The sequence below is a fragment of the Stenella coeruleoalba genome, assembly GCF_951394435.1.
Source record: "Stenella coeruleoalba genome assembly, chromosome: 14".
NCBI lineage: Eukaryota > Metazoa > Chordata > Mammalia > Artiodactyla > Delphinidae > Stenella > Stenella coeruleoalba.
The window spans coordinates 80,242,996-80,267,404 of record NC_137160.1 but is presented as its reverse complement, the minus strand read 5'-3'; the positions used below and the strand labels follow the sequence as shown (position 1 = coordinate 80,267,404).

General features: G+C 47.0%; 1 protein-coding gene across 3 annotated transcripts in view; it reads left to right on the top strand.

Annotated features, from left to right (window-relative positions):
* ACAD10 (acyl-CoA dehydrogenase family member 10) overlaps positions 1-24,086 on the top strand; it is a 49,574-nt gene extending 25,488 nt beyond the window's left edge. For 2 of the 3 annotated variants that reach the window (XM_079942852.1, XM_079942853.1), the window contains exons 10-20: positions 2,728-2,878; positions 3,974-4,119; positions 4,880-5,053; positions 12,905-13,305; positions 16,780-16,920; positions 17,416-17,553; positions 17,677-17,767; positions 18,660-18,818; positions 19,521-19,693; positions 21,447-21,590; positions 22,590-23,301. In XM_079942852.1, coding sequence (XP_079798978.1) covers positions 2,728-2,878; positions 3,974-4,119; positions 4,880-5,053; positions 12,905-13,305; positions 16,780-16,920; positions 17,416-17,553; positions 17,677-17,767; positions 18,660-18,818; positions 19,521-19,693; positions 21,447-21,590; positions 22,590-22,889 — 2,018 coding nt within the window. In that variant the 3' untranslated portion in view covers positions 22,890-23,301. Of the gene's footprint in view, positions 1-2,727; positions 2,879-3,973; positions 4,120-4,879; positions 5,054-12,904; positions 13,306-16,779; positions 16,921-17,415; positions 17,554-17,676; positions 17,768-18,659; positions 18,819-19,520; positions 19,694-21,446; positions 21,591-22,589 lie in introns of all 3 variants that reach the window. The other variant, XM_079942854.1, reaches the window with a different exon arrangement.
* The last annotated feature ends 323 nt before the right edge of the window (positions 24,087-24,409 follow it).

Genomic DNA, 24,409 nt, shown 5'->3' with positions numbered 1-24,409 from the left:
ACCTTGGGCAAGTCCCATTACTTTGTTATAGTTTTCTCAACAGTAAAGGTTCAGTAAAAAACAAAACAAAACAAAAAAACCCTTCCCTGCCCCCCTCACAGAGCTGATGTGAAAAGCAAAGGAGATGGCACCTGTCCTAGTGTTTTGAATGGAGATAAAGCCTCTGTCACATGAAGCAACGGGCAATGTGACATCCCATCGTGCAGTGGAGAGAGAGCAGCCTAAGGAGGCCTCTCCCATGTGCTGAGTGGATCCTTTGCCTTTTATTTTTAAAGTGGACTGTTTTGATGCACTTTCCACTGGCCTATTAGTTTGACAAAGAGACAAAGCAGAAATCTGGTGTGATTTTATATGACTCAGGGTCAGCCTCCTGGGCCGCAGGCAGTATGTGGAGCCTTATCGCATGAAGCAGCTTCCTCAAATTTCACATTCACTGATCCAGTTTACCCGGGCATCAGATCTTCCTTTCCTTCTCAAGTTATGTCAGGAACCCAGCTGCTGCGTGGGGCATTGGCTATATATAGATAGTACACCATTTGTGTAAAATTGGTATATTTGAATAAATTTAAATGTTTATTTGCACACGTGAAGATATCTCCAAAAGGATGCCTAAGAAATTGGTCACATGGGTTGCCTTTGGGGAATAACGGCTGAGTGGCTGGGCAGGGGGATGGGAGAAAATCTTTATTGCACTCCTTTTTGCCACTTTAATTTAGAGCCATGTGAATATATGATTTATCGAAGAGAACAAATTTAAATTTGTAAGGAAGAGAAACAGCACACCAACATGAGTTCTGATCAAAAGGGACTTTTGACCAGATCCTTTAGGTCCAGTCTAGTTATCACAAAGAACCTTTCCATCAAGGACCTGCAGGGAACCGTAATTCTCTTTTCTCATCCCAGAGGGGAGGCTGCTTTGGGGAGGAAGGGTGTTAGTGCCTTGGCAGGCCTGCTCGGGACCAGTGGCCAACAGAGCCAGAGCCGCAGGGACAGCTGCATCTGCTTCCCATGAGAAGGGAGTGTGTACAGCACTGGGGTGGTGTGTATGCGTGGGGGGCAGGGCGACATCCTAAATCCATATAGGAGATTTTCCTGAGGGGCTCCTTCTGCAAAGGCTCAGTTCCTGGTGGCCTTTGTATTCAATTTATTATGATAATTTTAAAACTCTAGAAATGTGAAATAGTACAGTGAATAATATATGCCCACGACTGATTTTAACAATGGTTAACTTTTGCCATATTCCTTTATATAGCTCTTTCTGTTTCTATCTGCACAACTAACAAAGTTGTAGAGATCCTGGCGCTTGACTCCTAACAGCTTCAGTACGCATTTCCTACATTTCCTAATAGTAAGGACATCTCCCAGCACCATTATCACATCCAAGGAAATTTACCATCTTCCCAGAATCTATAAAACCCAGTCCATATTCACATTTCCTCATTACCCCCCTTACATCTTTTATAAGTGAGTTTTTTTGGTTGGTTTTCCAAATCGGGATCCGATCAAAGAATCTAGAACAGTCCCCTCACTGTTTTTTTTTTTTTTAATGAATTTTTTAAGGGACCAGGCAAGTATATTATAGATTTGTTTTGATTGTTACCTGATGATTTCATTTACTGCTGTCTGCTACTTCCTGTAATTCTGAAAACTGGAAGTTAGTTCTAAAGGCTTGATTTGTTTGGGGTTAAATTCCTGTGGATTTTGATCTCACCTCTCATCCAGCCCTGCTGGATGCTCCCAAGGACAGGTGTCTGGGTGCTCTGAGTGTGCAGTGGACTCCACAGAAGGAGCCCAATCTCTCTATCCTTGTCTTCAAGCTTCTGGGGAACATTTTTCTCTCAGATGAGGGGTGAGGGCTTGACTTAGAGCTAGTGGTGTGATGTGTTATTAATTATGAATTGTTTTAATAGTGACAATAATTGTCAACTAATAACAGGGACAGTAATAATGGTCATTATTCATTGAGCAGCCTTCTGTGTTTGGCATATTATATATGGACTTCATTTGGCCTTCACAGTGGTCCTAGGGAATACAGGTGGCAGTACACTCATTGTACAGATGAAGCAATGGAGGCTTAGAGAGGTTAAATTAGTTGAAAAGCTTAACTGTGAGCCAGGCAACTCCAGAGCTCCCTCCAGTTTGTGGTCCCAGATATAACTTGCAAGTTCCTCAACTGTGGTAACTCTGGTAGCAAACAACTGAATAATAGCAAATACTCATGCAGTACTTACGGCATGCCAGGAACATTTGCAGGGGCTTTACATATTGTGTCCTCCCAGCAACTCTCTGAGGGCCATCTCATCAATGAGGAAACAAAGGCACAGAAAGGTAAAGTAACCTGCCTGAGATCACACAGAGAATGGCAGAGCTGGGAACCAAACCCAGACCATGCATCCACCCCAGAGCCTATGCTCTTAGCCAATCACTGTCCTGTAGCCAAGAAGGGATTTAGTAAAGGCTGTTAGGAAGCTCATAGGATCTGAGAGGGCCAGGGATCAGGCTCGGAGGCTATGTGGCTGGGAACAGTGCCCAGATCACACAGATCCAGCCAAGATAAAACAGCAGTGGCTTCCAGGTTGAGGGGGCAGGAACATCATGTGGGAAATTCTCTAGTCATGGGAAGAAGATGCCTCAGACGTTACAAAGGGTTTCATCGCACTGCTTGATTTTCGAAACCTCTGGAGGTTGCTGAGATGGCACACCATGTTCTAATCCTCTTTCCCTCAGGGGACTATGTTGCACGCCAGGTACAAACATGGATCAAGCAGTATCGAGCCTCGGAAACCAGCACCATCCCGCCAATGGAGAGGCTCATCGAGTGGCTGCCCCTCCACCTTCCCAGGCAGCAGCAGACCACAGTGGTGCATGGGGACTTCAGGTCGACTGGGCATGAGGAGGGCTGATACTTAGTTGTGGAAAGTGATGGGAAGGGTATTTGAAGGGGAAATTAAGCAGCTGGTCTTGCCCCAGTTTACAGTTGACAAGTATCCACTACATGGGCTCTCCCTCTGCGTGGCCTTTAAGGCAGGGTTTCTCAGCTTTGGCACTATTGACGTTTGGGGCCAGATTATTCTCTGTGATGGGGGGCCTGGCCTGTGCAACAGCAGGAGTTAGTACCACCCCCCGAGTCTGAAGGTACAAGCACGGGCTTCAGCTGTAACGACAACTCCAAAGCTGCGTGGCTGTCAACAGCCACAGCAATGATCTTACTCATGAGTCTGCAGTCTGGGACGGGATGGCTTGCTTGAGCCATTGACGTGGGTCTCAGGCGGGGGACTGGAATCACCTGAAGGCTCACTCACACCTGCACCAGGGCAGAGGAGAGCTGGGCTCCCTGAGCCTCTCTCTGTGTCTCTGTGGTTTCCCACCTGGTCTTTCCAGTATGGCAGCTTCCAGCTGGACTTCCTACCTAGTGGCTCACGGTCGCAAAGGTGTGTGTTCCGAGGGGAGAGGGCCAGGGGGGAGCTGATCACCTTTTCTGTCCCTGTCTCAGGAGTCACTCAGCACCACTTCCACCTGTATTATAATTGTTAGAAGTGAGCTGCTTCCAGGGGTGAAGGATTAGACTCTTTCTTTTGTGGTAGGAGTGTCAAAAAATTGCAGACCTGTTTTAAAACCATCTCGGGAAGGAGTAATTACCAGAACCCAGACATGGTCTCTATGTGGCGAGGGCCACCTGACCAAAGCTGTGGCCCTCAGGAGAGGAGTACAGCTGTCCCTCAGCTATCTGCTGAGAGGGGGGTGGGGAATTAATGTGCAGGCCCCCTTCCCATTGTCTGCTGGTGTCCCGTTGGCTGCTCCCAGCTGAGCCAAAGGGCAAGGGAGCTGGTGGATGCAGCCCATGCAGGCTCCCGGGCACATGGGAGGGGTGGGGAGTGCTTCTGAAGGGGCCAGCAGAAGACGCCCAGCACAGAATACACCCTAGCGGTCAGTGTTCTTAGCGCTGTCTCCATCCCTTCTGTGGCTCCTGCAGGCTGGACAACGTGCTGTTCCATCCGGAAACGGCCGAGGTGCTTGCCGTCCTTGACTGGGAACTCTCTACCTTAGGCGACCCCCTTGCCGATGTGGCCCACAGCTGCCTGGCTCACTACCTGCCATCCAGCTTTCCCGTTCAGCCAGGTAGGAACTGCCGCTGGGGGAGTGAGGGATGGAGCCAGCGCTCTTCCCAAAGCTTTGGGGCAAACTCTGCTGAAACAGTTTGTGATTGGGCTGCTTCGTGAAATTCAGGTATTGAGTATTTCTCCTACAGCATCATTTTTAATGACAGTATAGGATTTCATTGTTATAGAATTAACTTAATAAGGCATTTGGTTTGATTCCTATTTGGATATTTGTTTCCACTTTTTGTTTTTTTGAAAGTATTACCTTCCCTGTGCTTCCACAAAAAAAGGCAGTGAATATCTGTGTAGTAATATCTTTGCCTGTATATAAGTTATACTCCTAGGATAAATTCTTGGAACAGAACATATTACATGCTTCTAAACCATCAAAATGTTACAAATGAAGGAAATAGGTAAGATTTTTTATTTGTTGCAGTTATCTTTTTCATAATTTGGCGAGATCTTCTTTGAATACCATTTTTTTAATCAAATGACTGGTAGAAAATAATATGCATCCACCCTGAACTGTGGCCCAGATGAAATTGGAGGCCCCTCATTCCTTCCTTTACTGCCAATTTAGTCTGAAACTTTTAAGAGCCAAATTGTGAATAACAGCTTCATGCCTGGATTCCAGACATCTTGAAATGATGAGCTATAACCCTTTGAACTAGTTGTGAAGCTGATTTCCAAGGGACGAAGTGATTTTCAGAATTCAAATACTTGGAGCCACAGGACAGCATGGGGTTTTTGCCTAGTCCTGGGTCTGTCTGTCACTTCAGGTTTGAGTGACAGTGATCTGTCTGAGCTGGGAATCCCTACTGCAGAGGAGTATTTCAGGATGTACTGTCTTCACATGGGGATCCGTCCCACTGAGAACTGGAACTTCTACATGGCTTTCTCCTTTTTCCGCATTGCTGCAATCCTGCAGGGAGTCTACAAGCGCTCACTCACAGGTAATGGGGGCCTGGGAGAGCTGGCCTCGGGCTGTGAGTCACAGCCAAGGGGCTTCTATCCCTGAAACCCTCTCGTAACCGAACTACAAGATTCAGTTAATTCAACCATTTGTCATTAAGTGTATATCATATATATATATATATTTTTAAAATCAATATTTAAAATTTTTTAAGTTATTAAAATAAGGCACAAAAATTTTTAGAGTAAAAACATACATGATAAGAATTCAACCATATAGAAGAATATAAAATTATTTTCCGGGCTTCCCTGGTGGCGCAGTGGTTGGGAGTCTGCCTGCCAATGCGGGGGACGCGGGTTTGTGCCACGGTCTGGGAAGATCCCATGTGCCACGGAGTGGCTGGGCCCGTGAGCCATGGCCACTGAGCCTGCGCGTCCGGAGCCTGTGCTCCTCAACGGGAGAGGCCACAGCAGTGAGAGGCCCGTGTACCGCAAAAAAAAAAAAAAAAAAAAAAAAATATATATATATATATATACATATATACACATATGATAAAATACTTTATTTAACCAGTGTTTTCTAGACTGTATCTTTTAAGTTTGAACTTTTGAGAAGAAAAGTTAAGTATGGCTACTTAGAACTGATGGTTTGATATATACATATGTCACCTATGGAGTGTTCATATATATATGCGAGGATGGCACAATGTTATTAGTTTTAATTCTAAATTCTACAGGGTAGAAATGGAAATAATCTATACCCTAAATTATTTAAGAAAGTAGAAAGACAGATTAAAGTTTGTTTCCTATGTAGAAGGAAGGCAAGTAGAAAGCAAGCAGTTAGAATCTACCCAAAAGACCTAGAAGTAGTGACTAAGCCAATAGCATTAAGTACCCCTAATTACCCACATTATAATCTATAAATTCCATTCTCACCAAAAGGAACCAGGACTCCTTGGAGAAAGTGGCTGATTTCAGGTCTAGGGCAGAATATCCACAAGATGAACCTGGAACATCTTGCCGTACCAGAAAGCAAGGAGGTTGTTGAAAATTAAGAGGGTCATATCTAAAGGTCTCAGGAGTCAACCTGAATAGGCTCCCACTTGCTAATGACAGGAAACTTTGAGCACCAGTATGATGATAGCTGAAATGGATGAAACACATCAAATATATTTAAATCCATGAGTAAAGAATGATACTGAAACAAAGACACAGTGTCTCACTGGTGACTTTGGAGGTTGGCAGGAAAGCAACCCATTACTCTGAAAATTGGTAAATAAAGGGAAGAGAGTCAAACATTTATCCTGCCTTTCCTATACAAATTACGTATCAGGCTAACCAAATGATTGATGAGAGAAAGTTTCTCTTTAGAGAAGCATCCTGGACCCAATGATAGAATTAGCGTGTCACCAATTTGCCACCCCTACTACATGAATGCATCTGGAAAATAAGCATTAATGGTGCTGAACTCGAGAGAGGCAGCCAGACATTACATACCTCCTGATGCTGCCCTCAAAAGTCGAACCTGGATCTGACCAAGCCTCGAGTGCCAACCACCAACTTACAGGGAACAGAGGGTTCAGCGGAGCACATTCAACAGCACCGTTGAGGCAGAGCCATTCACAAAAATCCAGATTCTGGGAAACTTCACAGAGCAAACAATTTAGTTTCTTCAGCAGATAAAAAAGGGGAACAGATGTTGAAAAGGGAACCTATAGAGTGAACGGGACTTAAAAGATGCATTAGCCAAAAATAGTATTTGGACCTTATTCAGATCCCTGTTTGAAAAAAGAAATTTTCTGAAAAAAAATATTTGAGACAGTCAGTGAAAAATGAATTCTGACTGGAGAGTTGATGATATTAAGGCATCATAGTTAACTGTTGTTTAAGTGTGATAATGGTATTGTTGTGGGTGTTTTTAAGTCTTTGTTTTTAGACATAAATGAAATGTTTATAAATAAAATGATGTGGTGTTTGGGATTTACTTTAGCAAAATCCAGGGCAGTGGGGGTGGGGAGGGCAGAGGGTGAAATAGGATTGGCCATGCTTTGACAATTGTTGAAGCTGAGTGGTAGAAACCTGTAGGTTCGTTATATTCTTCTGTCTAGTTTTGTTTGTCTTTGAAATTTTCCGAGATGAAAACTTAAAAGGCACGTAGAAGGAAGCCCAGCAGTGGGTTTGCTAGTACTGTGGGGACACCTTAGCTTCGTGGTCATCAATACCCGAGGCTTTCTGGCAGCATGTCGCTCTCAGCCAGGGTGCCAGAATCTTCCGAGAAAGGCAGTTGCAATAGGGGAATTGGTCATCCATTCACTCACAAGAGCCTCTCCTAGGCCAGGTACTGTGCCAGGTGTTAGTGGCAATAGAAGGTTGTGATTTTTCCAGAGAAGGATCAGCATCCAGAGAATTTCTAGTTTAACCCTCCGTGACCTCAAGCAGTAATCCCTGGAAATGGTATTTTCTCTTCTTTTGGAGAGTCTCAGCTCTAAGCCAGTATTTCCCAATTTTTGTTTTGGTTTTACAGTGAAAGGTAACCAGAAACATTTAATTAAACAGAATGGCTGCTAAGTCCAAACAGTGATGTGTAGGCCTGATTGCCTGTGGGCATTTTCTAGTGGGCAGCCAAGTTCTCACTGGGTTCTGCTCCAGTGACTGGGGATAGCTGGATAGATTTTGCCCATTATGTCAATTATATTCTCAGTTTTTAAAACAGAATTATTCATTCTAGAATCTCTACACCAATAAACTTCGCCAGGTTGTCCTCAAGTTGCCTATCAGGAAGCCCTTTGACAGTTTCCAAGATCCTCTGAGCCGCTGGCTTGGCCTCAAGCTTGTCTTGGCCTCAGAGGCAAAACACGCCAGTGTTTGCCACCACATGGAAAAACAGATGTGCTGTCCTTTCAGGCCTGTTCCTCTGATCTTGGTTGTGCTCTCCCTTCCCTCCTACCTGGAAAGCCAGCAGACATTCTGAGGAAGTGCCTTAGTTTTCTTACGTAAAAACAGTGAAGTCAGTTTTTTTAAAGAATAGGATAAAATCATTTGATTAGGGAAACAAAAAACTCAACTCTCTGAACACAAGTATTATTTCTGCGCATTTGTCTTCTTAATTAGCTGTTAAAGTCTTTTTTTTTTTTTTAAACAGTTGAGATACTTGGTATCACCCTGGGAAAGGGGGTTTTGGAGAAGAACAATGTGTTTCAAAGGCATTCTCTCTGTGATGTCATCACAGGAGATTTGGGCTCATCCTTAGGTTGGCAGAGGGACAACAGTGACCAGAGCCTGGGGGCTGATTTACTGTCTGTACCAGCTGACCCCAAGTATCACTTTCCTTCATTAAGAAGTGGTTACTGAAGTTTCGGTTTCTTGTAGATGGCTGCTGAAATTCTAGAAAGGAAAAAGTGCTGGTGGCTGCAATTTAGGAAGACGTCAGTCATGGATGTGGTCTTTTCTGCTGGGATTACATTTGGGAAAATATATCGGAAGTGATAGTTTTAAATCAACCCAAGCTCATACAAGTGACCTTCAAAGAGACAAAGCAGTACTCTGAGAGCAAGATCCTACTAAGGAAATGAAAATTAAGGAAACACTTTGTACCCTCTGTTAGAAAAAAAAATCGAGGATTGGTTCAAGGTGGCGGAGAAGGACGCGCGCTCACTCCCTCTTGTGAGAGCACCGAAATCACAACTAACTGCTGAACAATCATCGATTGGAAGACATTGGAACTCACCAAAAAAGATACCCCACATCCAAAGACAAAGGAGAAGCTGAAGTGAGATGGTAGGAGGGGTGCAATCACAAAAAAATCAAATCCCATAACTGCTGGGTGGGTGACTCACAAACCGGAGAACATTTATACCACAGAAGTCCACCCACTGGAGTGAAGGTTCTGAGCCCCACGTCAGGCTTCCCAACCTGGGGGTCTGGCAACGGAAGGAGGAATTCCCAGAGAGTCAGACTTTGAAGGCTAGCGGGATTTGATTGCAGGACTTCAACAGGACTGAGGGAAACAGAGACTGCACTCTTGGAGGGCACACACAAAGTAGTGTGCGCCTCAGGACCCAGGGGAAGGAGCAGTGACCCCATAGGAGACTGAACCAGATCTACCTGCTAGGGTTGGAGGGTCCCCTGCAGAGGCGGGGGGCGGCTGTGGCTCACCATGGGGACAAGGACACTGGCAGCAGAAGTTCTGGGAAATACTCCTTGGCTGAGCCCTCCCCGAGTCCACCCTTAGCCCCACCAAAGTGCCTGTAGGCGCCAGTGCTGGGTCACCTCAGGCCAAACAACCAACAGGGAAGGAACTCAGCCCCACCCATCAGCAGACAACAGGATTAAAGTTTTACTGAGCTCTGCCCACTAGAGCAACACCCAGCTCTACCCACCACCACTCTCTCCCATCAGGAAGCTGGCACAAGCCTCTTCGATAGCCTCATCCACCAGAGGGCAGACAGCAGAAGCAAGAACTATAATTCTGCAGCCTGTGGAACGAAAACCACATTCACAGAAAAATAGACAAAGTGAAAAGGCAGAGGACTATGTACCAGGTGAAGGAATAAGATAAAACCCCAGAAAAACAACTAAATGAAGTGGAGATAGGCAACCTTCCAGAAAAAGAATTCAGAATAATGATAGTGAAGATGATACAGGACCTTGGAAAAAGAATGGAGGCAAAGAGCAAGAAGATGTGAGAAATGTTCAACAAAGACCCAGAAGAATTAAAGAACAAACAAACAGAGATGAACAATACAATAACTGAAATGAAAAATACACTAGAAGGGATCAATAGCAGAATAACTGAGGCAGAAGAACAGTTAAGTGATCTGGAAGATGGAATGGTGGAATTCACTGTCATGGAACAGAATAAAGAAAAAAGAATGCAAAGAAATGAAGGCAGCCTAAGAGACCTCTGGAACAACATTAAACACCAACATTCACATTATAGGGGTCCCAGAAGGAGAAGAGAGGGAGAAAGGACCCTAGAAAATATTTGAAGAGATTATAGTCAAAACCTTCCTAACATGGGAAAGGAAATAGCCACCAAGTCCAGGAAGCACAGAGAGTCCCAGGCAGGATAAACCCAAGGAGAAACACACCAAGACACATAGTAATCAAATTGACAAAAATTAAAGACAAAGAAAAATTATTGAAAGCAACAAGAGAAAAATGACAAATAACATACAAGGGAACTCCCATTAGGTTAACCATTGATTTCTCAGCAGAAACTCTACAAGCCAGAAGGGAGTGACACAATATATTTAAAGTGATGAAAGGGAAGAACCTACAACCAAGGTTACTCTACCTGGCAAGGATCTCATTCAGATTCGATGGAGAAATCAAAAGCTTTACAGACAAGCAAAAGCTAAGAGAATTCAGCACCACCAAACCAGCTCTACAACAAATGCTAAAGGAACTTCTCTAAGTGGGAAACATAAGAGAAGAAAAGGACCTACAAAAACAAACCCAAAACAATTAAGAGAATGGTAACAGGAACATACATATCGATAATTACCTTAAATGTGAATGGATTAAATGCTCCAACTAAAAGACACAGGCTCACTGAATGGATACAAAAACAAGACCAATATCTATGCTGTCTATAAGAGACCCACTTCAGACCTAGGGACACATACAGACTGAAAGTGAGGGAATGGAAAAAGATATTCCATGCAAATGGAAATGAAAAGAAAGCTGGAGTAGCAATACTCATATCAGACAAAATAGACTTTAAAATAAAGAATGTTACAAGAGACAAGGAAGGACACTACATAATGATCAAGGGATCAATCCAAGAAGATATAACAATTATAAATACATATGCACCCAACATAGGAGCACCTTAATTCATAAGGCAAATGCTAACAGCTATAAAAGAGGAAATGGACAGTAACACAATAATAGTAGGGGACTTTAACACCTCACTTACACCAATGGACAGATCATCCAGACAGAAAATTAATAAGGAAACACAAGCTTTAAATGACACAAAGACCAGATAGATTTAATTGATATTTATAGAACATTCCACCTAAAAGTGGCAGAATACACTTTCTTCTCAAGTGCACACGGAACATTCTCCAGGATAGATCACATCTTGGGTCACAAATCAAGCCTTGGTAAATTTAAGAAAATTGAAATCATATCAAGCACCTTTTCTGACTACAATGCTATGAGATTAAAAATCAATTACAGGGGGAAAAACGTAGAAAACACAAACACATGGAGGCTGAACAGTATGTTACTAAATAACCAAGAGATCACTGAAGAAATCAAAGGGGAAATAAAAAAATACCTAGAGACAAATGACAATGAAAAGATGACAATCCAAATCCTGTGGGATGCAGCAAAAGCAGTTCTAAGAGGGAATTTTATAGCAATAAAATCCTACCTCAAGAAACAAGAAAAATGTCAAATAATCTAATCTTACACCTAAAGGAACTAGAGAAAGAAGAACAAACAAAACCCAAAGTTAGTAGAAGGAAAGAAATCATAAAGATGAGAGCAGAAATAAATGAAATGGAAACAAAACAATAGAAAAAAATCATTATGAATAACAATGAATGTTAAGGAGGGGATATCTTTCCCTTCGATGAGACCTGTACAGTCTGAGTTAGGAGGGGAAAATGTAGCCTAGCCCACTCATGCTCAGTGGCCCTCGCTGTAAGTCTGTGACTCAGGGAAGGGGGTTACCTGATTCCCAACTGGTCCCCCAGGGCCTGGGTCCATAGCCAGTACCCAGAAGGTGCCAAGCAAAGACTTGCTGAAGTCCAGTGGGCTGCATTCTCTGCTGTGTAGCAGATGGATCTGGTTCCCAACTTGTAAGGAATAGCATAATATCTTTAAAACCAAAGCTGCATGAGAATGGTTCTTTTGAGGACTAGCCCTTGACCATTGGCAGGAGCCAGAAGTAAAATAGGCCTCGGCAAAGATCCATTTATTGATACAAAGCAAATGAGGAAAACAGTCTCTTTAGAACATGGAAATGCTAAAAACAATCCAGGTGAGCTGACTGAAAAATCCCACTATAAAAAGGCAATGTTCACATTGCCTAAGGAGACACATGGATGGATCCCAGATATACTGAGTGAAAGAAGCCACACTGAAAAGAATATGACATATGTATTTGTGTGACGTTCTGGAAAAGACAAACTACAGGAACATAGATCAGTGTTGTTCCCCAGGGGCAAGGGGAAAGGTCTGACTACAGAGGGACCCCATGGAAGTTTGGGGATGATAGGAATATGTGTACTGACCTTGATGGTGGCAGTGGTTGCCTGGCTAAGCTCACGGAACTGTACACTTTCTAAAGAGGATGTATGTACGCTACATCTTAATTTAAATTTTTTCAAAAATCTTTTCTTAAAAAAGTCTTGATATGTGTATTAAGCAAAGAAAAAAACAGAGCATGAGTAGAGTGACTTCTGTGATGCTGATGACAGTGTTGATCTAGACAAAATGGTGCCCAGGAACTAGCCATTAATCCAGTCCCCTGTGACTATTATTATGAATTTCATGGCTTCCTATAGCCCAAGGTGACAGCAGAAGTGATTTGGGGAATTCCCAATTTAATTTCGCTTCTGTAGGAAAAGAAGAGATAAAGAGCAGGGAGCAGGCCAACTGAGTCCAACTTCTGCTCCCAGCCCACTGATGTAAGCTTGGGCATGTCTCCTCCTTAAAACCTGGATCCTTGTCTGTAAAGTGGGGATTAAAACAGTTGTGTAGCTCCAGGAATTCAATTAGCTATAATAATGCATGTCAAGCACTTAGCGCTGAGTCTGGTGCAGGTCAAGTGCTCCGCAAGTGGTAGTAGCGGCTGATGGAACAATACTGTCACATGTTAGCATCACTATTAAGGGTTATTTGGGGGGTACTCACTGGTTTTCTTTGCCTCTGCTTAGGGCATGCAAGCTCGGCTACTGGGGAACAAACTGGAAAGCTGACTGAATTTACGTCTAACCTGGCGTGGGATTTTGCAATCAAAGAAGGGTTCCGGGTTTTCAAGGAGATGCCAGCCACCAAACCGTTAACAAGGTCCCAACACACACGGGCCAGGCCACAGTCCCTGCCGAGGACCCCAGGCATGAGGAGTTATGTCACCTCGACAGACTCTTCCCCAGCTCATATCTCAAAGGGAGCTCTGGTCTTCTCTCCAGAAGGCCTTTCCCCACCAGTCAGGGAGCTGTATCAATGGCTGAAGCAGGTTATGGAGCCGCACGTGTACCCCGCTGAGCCAGAGCTGCAGCCTCACCAGACCTCAGCCGAGAAGTGGACCCCTTCCCCACTGCTCGAAGATCTCAAGGTAAAGCAGCGTTTCGAGATGTGGGGAGACCTCGTTAGCAAGGCCCAACCTCAGCTCGTACGCCGGCCACATCTGTTCCCTCCCAGTCAGTGAAGAGATGGGGGGGCCGAGTTGAATGATCTCTGCTTTCCACCATCATTAGAAAGAGCCAGCTCTAGATCACTCAGTTTCACTTCATTTCTCTTTCTGTGTGACCGCGTCTCGGCCTCATACTCAGCCAGGCAGAGGAATGCCGTGTCTGTGGTTTATAACTCTGAGGCAGGTGGGCTCATTTTATGCATATCTGAATCTCGTAAATTTGAAACAAAATGATATAAATTGCATCAATTAAATAAGGCTCTCTTTAAAGAGTCCCTAACATCAAAGTTAAAGGGCCAGTATAAACTGTGTTTATGCTCTTGACACACAGTGACACCACTTTAGCTGATAACGGAAATACCTGCTGTTCTTTTTCAGGATTAGTCTTGGCTTGCGTTAGTTCTTAAGTTATTTGAGGTCTTCAGGAGCACATATTCTGCCTGTGATGCAACCATCACCTACTTTAAAAAGAAATAGCGTTATCTCTTTTTTCCTAGTTACAAACCTATCGCAAAGTAACCAGAGCTCAAACATGGCAAGAGTAGAAAGAGTTCATGACATAGAAAGAGTTCTCTAGAATTCCCTGCCCTCTGAGCTAATCAATGTCAACAATTTGGTTTATTAGCCTCCCAGCTCTGTTCTCCTATAACATATTAATATATATTATTATTATTCCTATTGTAATGAAATTGTTTTATACATTTGAATCTCCGACTTGCTTATGTTATTTGATGATGTATCACCTTCCCACATCAGCTCCTGGAGATGGACCCCCGAGAGGACCACACTGCAGGTGCACCATAATTTGTCTACCCTGCCCCTGGCTGAAGGACACTGTGGGGATCTCAGTCTAGGTCACTCTGGGTCACTTAAGCAGCAGAGTTAGCAGCTAGCTGCTAACATGGACAGGGAGGCTGAAGAGCCACCTGAAGGAGACAGTAGAAGCCAAGGGAAGGCTGGCTGCAGGGAGCGTGGCCAAGGCTGTCACTAGGGCAGCAACCGGGAGGTCTCTGCTGGATGCTTCCTCAGGACTCCAGGATTGAGGTGGGAATTTTCAGCCAGTCGGGTGTAGGTCCCATGCTCATGCCTTGATGCCACCGAAATTTATACAGTGAGAGAGCACCCCAGAATAAGAAGGTGTTGGGGGACTTCCCTGGCGGTCCAGTGGTTAAGACTTTGCCTTCCAATGCAGGGGGTGTGAGTTCGATCCCTGGTCGGGGAGCTAGGATCCAACATGCCTCCTGACCAAAAACCAAAACATAAAGAAAACACCAGAAGCAATATTGTAACAAATTCAATAAAGACTTTAAGAATGGTCCACATCAAAAAAATCTTAAAAAAAAAAAAAAAGAAAGTGGTTTGGATCCTGTGCAAGGAAGGTACATTGAATGCTCTTACATGCTTCTGTGTCCATTTACTGTTTCTACAGCATCATTTATTTGAAGTAAAAATACTGGTCTAAGAATGAGGCCATTTTGAGTTTCAATAAATATTGCCAAATTTTCATCAGAAAGGTGCTTACCGATCTGTGCTCCCATTGTTACTGCGTGAAATGCCCTATCCCCCACCTACCGGCCTGCACACTTAATCCTCGCCTGTATGATGTACCTATGGAGTGCACAGAAGCATCGGAAAAGCAGACGCTCATGTCGCAAACATCTCTAGTCTCTAAAATGAATGCATAGGAAAAACCTAGATTAGGGTACATTCTACTTGTGGTCGTACCTAAATGGGAATCATAAGGACAACTAAGATTTTGGGGGAGTGTGGTGAAATTATGTCTCGTGGCTTTTATCCAAAGTGTCATTACTACCCATAAATGAGAAGTATTTGACTTTTACTCAGCACCTCACAAATCCTGTGAGGTAAGCATTAAGAACCTCAATTTAAAGATAAGGAATTGAATTTGTCCAGGGACACAGCTAGAAATAATAGCACCTGGACTCAATCCAGATCTTCTGGGCCCAAATCTGTGGGTTTTTCCCCTCCCACAAGGAGATGATTATATTTATTCCCTTATTCTTCCTCCTCTCAGAACTCCCTTGCTTCCCTTCCTACTTTTCCCTTCCCTTCCTGATTCATTTGTTCCAGTTAATCTGTCCTTCTTTTCTCCTTGGTTGCTGCACTCTGAGCTAATTAGCTTAACACAGCAATGAGTGTATGTGCTGATTCTAGAAGTACATGTCCTAGAGCCCAGGCCCAATGTAATGGAAAAGTCAGCCAGCTGGTCACCTCCCAGTGCGAAGACTATCCATCATCACTAATATTCAGTACAGCCCCCAGCTTCTGAGTCCAGCACTTTATATTATGTGTGTTACCTCATTTCATCTCCCCAGCCACCTAGTGAGGTGGGTGTTGTGGGCACTGGTTGGCTGCCTAGAGACTCTTCCCCTTTCTTTGGGTAGCAGCACCCCAGTTTCATTTGGGGGCCTCCCTCCCCACCTTTGGACACAGTCTGGCAGAGCTGTCAGTCCAGGTGCCAACCCAACCCCGCCGGCCAGGAAGTGGGCATGTTGAGCCAGCTAGGCCAGCCGGCTGGCCCTTCCTGCAACTGAAAGAGTAAACGGTGTTTTCAAGAGAGAAAACAGCTGGCCTCACTCATTGCACAGCAGGAGTGCAGAGTGTCTGTCCTAAGCTGTGCTGCCTGGGCTACTGTCCATTTCTGAGCCTCCTCTAATCTGAGCTCCTGATAACCTTCCCATGCGGTTCCTTTTTCCCATCAGTTAGTCACCATCCACTCCTACTGCTCACTCAGTAGCCGTGACTGATAGCGAGGGTGGTGACATCCCGTTTCACGGGTGAGGAAACTGCCACGTGGAGCTCTCCAGTATCTTGCCCAAGGTCTCCCAGCAGCTGTGGTGGGGCAGGGTCTCAACCAAGCAGTATGACTCAGGGCCTGGGCTCCCGACCCCCAAGCTAGACTTCCTAGTTTCCATGTTGGGAGCTACGTTCAGAAACCCAGAGTTACTTTCCCAGGAACAAAGTTGTGCCTCATAAAGGAAGCTGGATCAGGGGATGTCCTTAGGCACCTCATCAAAGCAGCTGAGGCTGCCGCCAACTGTCCTAGGCTGGTTCCCCGCAGGCTCACTAAAGGACCCTTCACTCTCTTGTGCTCATGGAGTGAGTTCTAAGCTGCGTCGTGGCGACAGTAGTGATGCTAACAGTGATGGAGGTGGTGTACGTAGGGCGCCTGGGATGCGGGTACCAGGGAAGTGAACTGATTGCCACGGTCACTGTTAGGACTGGGCTGTCTCCAGGCGCCCTCATATTCTCCTCCCACAGATCTGCAGGGTTTGTATCCAGCCCGATGGTTTGGACTGGCCTCGTTATTTTCCGCGGGACAAAATAAAATGAAATCACCGTCTGTGGATCCCTGACTTCTTTTTCCTGTGATAGGAGAAAGCCAAGGCCGAAGGACTTTGGAACGTTTTTCTACCGGTGGAGACTGATCCCGAGAAAAAATACGGAGCAGGGCTGACCAACGTAGAGTACGCACATTTGTGTGAGGTCATGGGCACATCTCTGTATGCTCCTGAGGTACCTTCTTTAATGTCCTTCTCAGTGTGGGAGGAAATCCTCATCTTCCACACGAGTTCAGCCACCCTCCTGGGCCGATGGGGTTCCCTGCAGCTGTACTGGACCCAGGAGCACTGATGCAAACTCAGACTTCTTATGGGGGAGGACACTGTGAGCAGGTGGCTGGAGCCACAGCAAGAAAGCAGCTTGGGGTGGGCATCTACCCGGGAAGTTAGGGCCCAGGTGAGCACGGCCTGGCTGGCTTCCATGGGCCCCAGCCCACCAGCTCCAGTCTCCTTTCTCTCCCCCAAGGAGCTCCGTGGTTGAGCTTCAGGGGCTCTGAGCTACTATATTCAGAATGTCGTGGGTCTTTGCATTTCCTTGGGGAGAGGAAGGACTTTCACGAGGGTGTCAGAGGGCCTGTGACTTGGAAGGAGCCCGGGTCCATGCTTCTGGGGTGTTTGAAGTTTTGAATATGGATGTGGGAGTCACCCTTCTGCTTTTTCTCCTTTCCAGATCTTTAACTGTTCTGCTCCAGACACAGGGAACGTGGAGCTTCTGGTGCGATACGGCACCGAGGAGCAGAAGGCCCGCTGGCTGATTCCGTTGCTGGAGGGAAAGGCCCGCTCCTGTTTTGCTATGACCGAGCCCCAGGTACCTTGCTTGGGTCACCCACAGGTACCCCTTCTCATCAGGCCAGACCCTCGCCCGAGCCCATCTGCACTCTGCCATCAGGGACTGCAGGACCAGCTGTAATCAGAATGTGCTGTCGTTCAGGTTGCCTCCTCAGATACCACCAACATTGAGTCTTCCATCCAAGAGGAGGATGGCTCCTATGTCATAAATGGTCACAAGTGGTGGATCTCAGGTATTTGGCCTGAAATTCATTTTTCAATCACACTTATGTGGGTCTGCATTGATAAGCATGTCTTCTCTGCCTGGCTGTTGTCTGAGAAACTGTGGGAGGGACTAGCTTCATTTCCATTTGATGCAAAGGAGATTCTGTGTCTGTTCTCAGAAAAGGCAGCAAACCCTGGGGGAACCAGAGGTTCTACGTGGGTTACCAGGTGACCCCACGTGACAGTTCCAGGAACCTCTGCTTCACTCCCCTCTCTTGGTTCTGCTGTGGGCATCTCCCTTTGGAAAGGCAGGAGGTCACTTCCTTGGTGGCTTCTCCGTGCTGTGAGGTCAGGTGTGCCTCAGCAGAAGGGCTGGTCATAATCCTGTTGTTCACCAGGCGTTAACTCTGCAGGGCTCTCCATACGTGCTGAGTCCGCACCCCTCCCCGGAAGGTCCGTGTTATTATCCCCATGTTACAGAGAAGGAAACTAGGACGGAGAAGTGACTTGAGTCACTTGCCTAAGGTACTTGCCCCCCACTAGCAAGTAGGGAAGGCTGGCCTGATTCTGAAGCCTGTGTCCAAAGCCATCATGTTTCCACTGCCTGTGGGAACAAAGCAGAACAGGCTGCCAGTAATAAAGTAGCAGTTTTCAGCTTCTTGTCTCCAAACTATATTTTCAACTTGACTTGGTGCTTTAAAAAAAAAACCGCTCTTAGGATGTTGGATTCCTTCCTCACTGGGACAGAAACCAATTGCTTTTACTGCTGGTCAAGGGCCTGCACGTCCTCATCTGATCATGTGAAGTCTTAAAGGGCCCTCTCTCTTCACTGGCTTCAGCTTCCCTGGGCCAGGACTGCGTGTGTAAGGAAATCTGATGGCCCTCGCGCCAGATGATGGGGTCTCTCTCTTTTCCTGGCAGGCATCCTGGATCCTCGCTGCCAACTCTGCGTGTTTATGGGAAAAACAGACCCACATGCCCCACGCCACCAGCAGCAGTCCATGCTCTCGGTTCCCATGGATACTCCGGGGATAAAAATCATCCGGCCTCTGACGGTATATGGGCTGGAGGACGCACCAGGTTGGCCCCCCAGGAGCAGCTCGCCTCTCCGTGTGGGTCTGGGTCTGGGCCTGAGGAGAAGGCTTTGGGCAGCACTTCCACTGCAGGAAGTAACACCTGTAAGGGTATGATGACATTTGGAAGGCCACGTGCTCCTGCATTTCAATTCCATCCATGAGTATCAACCATGCAGGCAAATTTCAGACAGGCATTTATCCCTTTATTTTTTTTCTCTTCCATCCTTAGAAGATAAGCCAGACTCTGTGAGGTAAGGAGGCCACAGAGGACAGAGCAGGAGGCAGGAAGTGCCCTCCAGACCTTCTCTTCTAGACCCCAGGGTGGACAGCCGACCTCCAGGCCTGGAAGTCCTCTCACAGGGACTCTTTCCCTCTGCTGATGATGTTCACGTTCTGCCTTGGGTGTTTCTGTAGGATCACTACATTGTTAGAGTCACATACCGCTAAGGAGATTCAGCTTCAGTTAGAGTCATGTTTTATAAAAGGAATGCCAGACTATTCATTTGATATTATAAATCAGTGATTTATTTCCCATCTTTAATAGACTCCTTCCTTCCCTCCCTGTTCAACATGTTCAACCACGTTCCAGTTAGAAGGCTACAAAAGGGCAGGAGATGAGATAAACTCATTGCCAGCAGATGAGATAAACACATCTGAGGAAAACAAGTTAGGCAGATGGCTCGGGGGTACCCTTTGGGTCTTTCAGGTGGCCACGGCGAAGTCCTGTTTGAGCAGGTGTGCGTGCCCAAGGAGAACATGGTCCTGGGCCCTGGCAGGGGCTTCGAGATCGCCCAGGGCCGACTGGGTCCTGGCAGGATCCATCACTGCATGTGGCTGATCGGGTACTCCGAGAGAGCGCTGGCACTCACGAAGGCCCGAGTGAGTACTTCCCTTTGCGACTGTCTCTGTACCAGAACGACCCATCTGTTTTCCTATCAAACTTCAAATCCTAACTGTTTTCTGAGAGCAGACTTAGCAGGTGAAGCAAGGTGATATTCTTTACAAGAAGCTGTGTCCCTGTCTTTGCTTTGCATCTGCTACTTTGCTAAAGTTTCAAATTCAGAGCAGAATGGGCCTCACTCTGTCGAGGTGACCAGAAGGAAAAGGCCAGGCTCTGTAGCAGCAGTGGGCAAGGTTCCAAGGTCCACAGGGTCATGGTCTACTGATGACCATTCCTGCTACCAGGTCATCTTTAAAAATCAGATACCAGGGAGAACCTAGGGTTCTAGCGTTCAGCCTTGCGCCATCCTCCTCCCCAAGCACATCCAAAACTTTATTCTTCTTTGACCCCCTCAAGGGTTGCAAGCCCACACAAAAGAAAGCTGTTGCTGGCAGTGGTAATTCAGATTGGTGATATCAATTTCACAAAGATGAAGCAAACCCAAGCCTCCAAAATATCTCACAAAACACTGTCCAAAGAACAGAGATGGTCCGGTGTGCACAGATTACTGAGCAAACCTGAGATTCAAGCTTTTTAGTTGAGACTGACTAGTTTTTTGGGTTTTGGGTTTTTTTTTTTTTTTTTTTTAAAGAAAATGCTCCTTTCTTAAGAGCTCAGGTATAGTCTCCAGTCCCATCCTGCAGAGCAGTTTGACTGTACGTGTCAGAAGTCTTAGAAGGTACCATAGTATTGACGTGGCCATTCCACTCATAGGACTTGGTCTCAAGAGAGTAATTAGATTTAATACTAGGAGATTCACCACAGCCATGACTATAATACGTTGGAAACAACCTATAAGGCTAACAGCTGGGGCCTGGTCAGATAATCCTGGTTATGGGCATGCAGTGAAATTCCAAAATGATGCTGTAGAAATCTATTTCTTGATATATAGAGAGATACTCTTAATGAAAAAAAAAAAAGGCAGGCTACAAAGCATTATAAAGAGTATGACTCCATATTTTTAAAAACTGCATATGTATGTTTATGCATACAAAAAGGTATCCACCAAATATTAAGTGTGACTAGATGATGGAATACCAGGTGTTTATGTTTTTTCTTTTTTTTGTGTGTCTGAAAATGGATACATTTTCTGCCATGAGTAATATTATTTGTGTCATTAACTGTTTTTAGTTAAAAAAAAGGGGGGGTGGGGGATAGGTACCTTATAAGTTTTTCTGATTGCTTGTAACTTTCAAAGACTGTAGAATCCCCACTGCAATAACAGTTGCCTGAGGGGGGTTCTGGCACCCAGACTTTGCTCCTGAGGACACCCCAGGACATGAAGCAGGCCCTGCTGTCAGCAGAGGGCGCCCTCCCCTGCCTGTGTGAGGTGCCCACAGTCACTGCCTAGTTCCCAGAGTAGCCCTGGGCCAGAGGCAGCTCAGATCAAGCACTGTCCCTGCCTGGCAGCCGAGCCTGCCCAGAAGGAGCGGAATGGATGGAGTAAAGGGGTTCCTGGAGGTAATTTGTGCAGCCACCACGTTGACTAGCTCCACGGTGCCCACGAACGTTGTCTGCTTCTGGCTTTTCTCCCTGGGAGTTTCCAGTGGCTGGAGAGCTGGCAAAGTGGCACCTGAACTGCACAGTCCCGCTTCTGCCCCCCTTCCCCTCCAGCCCACTCCTGTGTGCTTCCACCCACCTCTTCTGCAGGGCACAGCCCCGTGCCTCCCATCCTGTCTCCTGTGTCCACAGGCGAAGTCCCGCATGGCCTTCGGGAAGCCCCTGGTAGAGCAGGGCACGGTCCTGGCAGACATTGCCCAGTCCCAAGTGGAGATCGAGCAGGCCCAGCTGCTGGTGCTGAAAGCTGCCCATGTCATGGACGTGGCGGGAAGTAAGGTAGAGGTCCGAGGGGCCTCACAGAGGTCCTGAGGTCGCAGTGAGGGACGCAGGCCCGGGAATCTCTAGATGCTGACTCTTCCCTCCCCACTCAGCAAACCATGGAGAAAGCACTTGGCTCCTTGACATAAATAAGTTTGCTTCAACTCTCCTTGGGACTACTTGGGCAGCTTTTCAAAAATGGAAAACGTACAATAAAAGAGGACTGAACTTTCTGTCTTACTGACCCAGTGACCTTCTGGGTTCAAGACAGTGGACCTGACAGGGCCCCAGGGCCCCAGCCTGAGCTACGGCCCCACCCGGACTTCCGGGCATCCAGCAAACTAAGAGTAAGCCATGGAGTTAGCCAGAGGAGCAGCTTTATTTTCAAGTGTGACATTCTTTAAATGGCTCTTTTTGAGGGCCTCTAACAGCCAGGTACAATGCCATGCTGACCCCTGCCTTCTCCATCTCTCCATGGGGCCTCCACCCCTTAGCCGAGAGGCCTCGGTAGCAGTGGGTTGACCCAGGCTCAAGTTCCCTGTTTCTTGGCAATCTAGTGCCAGGTATGAGGGCTCTCGGGGGCTTCGATTAAAATCCCAGACCGAGGGCAGATCGTTGCTGCTCAATTCCCCAGAGTCCTGGCTGGCCTTGTTCCACTTACCCTTTGGAAACAGAGCTGGCCGTGACCCTGAATGAGGCACAAGCCACTCACTACCCTGCCCTGTGTGTGTGCTGGCGATGCTGCCCGTCACCTGGGAAGACGCCCTGAGTCTTTCCTTGACCAGACAGCCACTCACACCGCACAACATCCCGAGGCCCTTCCTAGTCACCCCGCTGCCCCCTCCACCCCCGTCAGTGCTGGGCAGGGACCACGCACCAGGCAAGGCCTGTGGTCCAGCGGGACCTCAGCTCTCTGTTCTGAGCTATTGTTTCTACTCCTCCCTGTGAAACTGATCGTCCTTCCAAGTGTTCAGCCCTCGGGTCTGCCCTCCTAACCACACCTCGTCTTCCTTGCAGGCTGCAGCTTTGGATATTGCCATGATTAAAATGGGGGCCCCGCCCATGGCCTACCGAGTGACTGATCGTGCTATTCAGGTGAGCACAGATGATGGATCACTGATTCGTCTGAATCATTTACAACAGATGCAAAACTCCCTCTCCTTCAGCTGCCCAACCTTCTGTAAACTAATAGCCGCCCTTTGTCGCACACTCACCACATGTGACTTTCCTTTTCCTCCTCAGAACAACCCTATGAGGGGTTCTATTCCTACCTTCATTTTGAATATGTGGAAACAGAAGCAGAGGGAAGTGAAGTGACTTGTCCAGGGTCACTCAGCTTGAAAGGAGCTGAGCTCAGATTTGGGGAACCTAGGTCCTTCTTTCAGCAGGCCCAGCCTCCTAACCATGCAGGGATGCCTCCTTCCCAAATCTCAATCCCTGGCCCCAACAGAGGGATTTCCCGATGGCAGAAGTCACCTAGCAGAGCAGACCTGGGAGTCTGGCATCCCTGGGATGGCAAGTCTGGCATCCCTGGGATGGCCCCACCTGAAGTCTTCCAGAACCTTGTTATCACACAGGTGTCAGGGGACAAGCTTGGGAAGGAGGCTGTTATGAGCCGTTCTGAGATCTTAGGAGCAGGCACTTGTTCCTGGGGCTCTCAGAGACAAGGGCTCACCCAGGGCTCCCTCCCCTCCCGCTCTGTGTCTGCCAGGCCTTCGGAGCAGCAGGGCCGAGCAGCGACTACCCGCTGGCTCAGTTCTTCACCAGGGCTCGAGCCCTGCGCTTTGCCGACGGCCCTGATGAGGTGCACAGGGCGGCAGTGGCCAAGATGGAGCTGAAGCGCTGCAGTTAGACCTGTGGGACTGCAGGAGCCAGATCATCCCTGTCAGGCCTGTGGTGCCCAAAACTTTAAATGATGTGCTTTGAAAGACCTGGTATGTGTGATTCTTGCACCCTGCCCGGCAGCTCTGTCCTTCCATCCTTATTGTGAACTCAGCCTCGGTGGGTCCCCACAGAAGACACTTCTGTAAGAAGCCTGGAGTTGCCTGTTTCAGACAAGGAGGGAGGGGATTAGCTGAGAGCTGAGTGGGTTTCAGGATAGAGGGTGGAGAGCTGGTCTTCAGTCCAGGCACCCGGCTGGGCAGCCAGGCCCCCTTCTCTCTGGCTGTGGCGCATAAGGGCTGTGGGACTCCGCACGAACGTTAGGAGTCCTGCTGGGGGGGGGGGGTGCCCGTGCTCGCTCGCTGCTCTGTGCCTCCGTACCCCCGCTCCCAGCTGATGGCTGCAGCCAACAGACCCAGGGCGGGAGTGCTCCTGGGAAAAAGGAATGAAACCCCAGCCATGAAGCCACTGCCATCTGATTTTCTTCCTTTGAATGTCCAAAACACAGAACACTGAGGTGTTATTTTGGAAAGGGACTTTGGAAACATGAAAGAACAAGAAAATATACCTCAGAGACATCACAAATGTTCTATGTCATACAAAGAGAATGGAGAATGAAGGCTCACACCTTAGCTCCCCTGTCTCAGTACGTCAGGTGCCTCCTCATACTTGAGTTTACACAAGATCCTGCCCAGTGCATCGGCCCACCCAAATGCATGGGGGACACAGACACGGTGACCCCGGTCGGTCCCGAATCAGCCACCTCACAGCTGCTCATGTAAAGGTCAGCAAAGGACGACGGCTTTCTGGTGTGTGAGGCCCACTCCTCCCTCTGCTCTATAGTCAGAATGTTTGCGGGGAGGGGAGGTGGTGGGCAACATGCAATTACAATTCAGAGGGCAGTACTCTCCCTGCAGAGAAAGGTGGACATACTCACTTGAGGTCTGAGCTCTTCA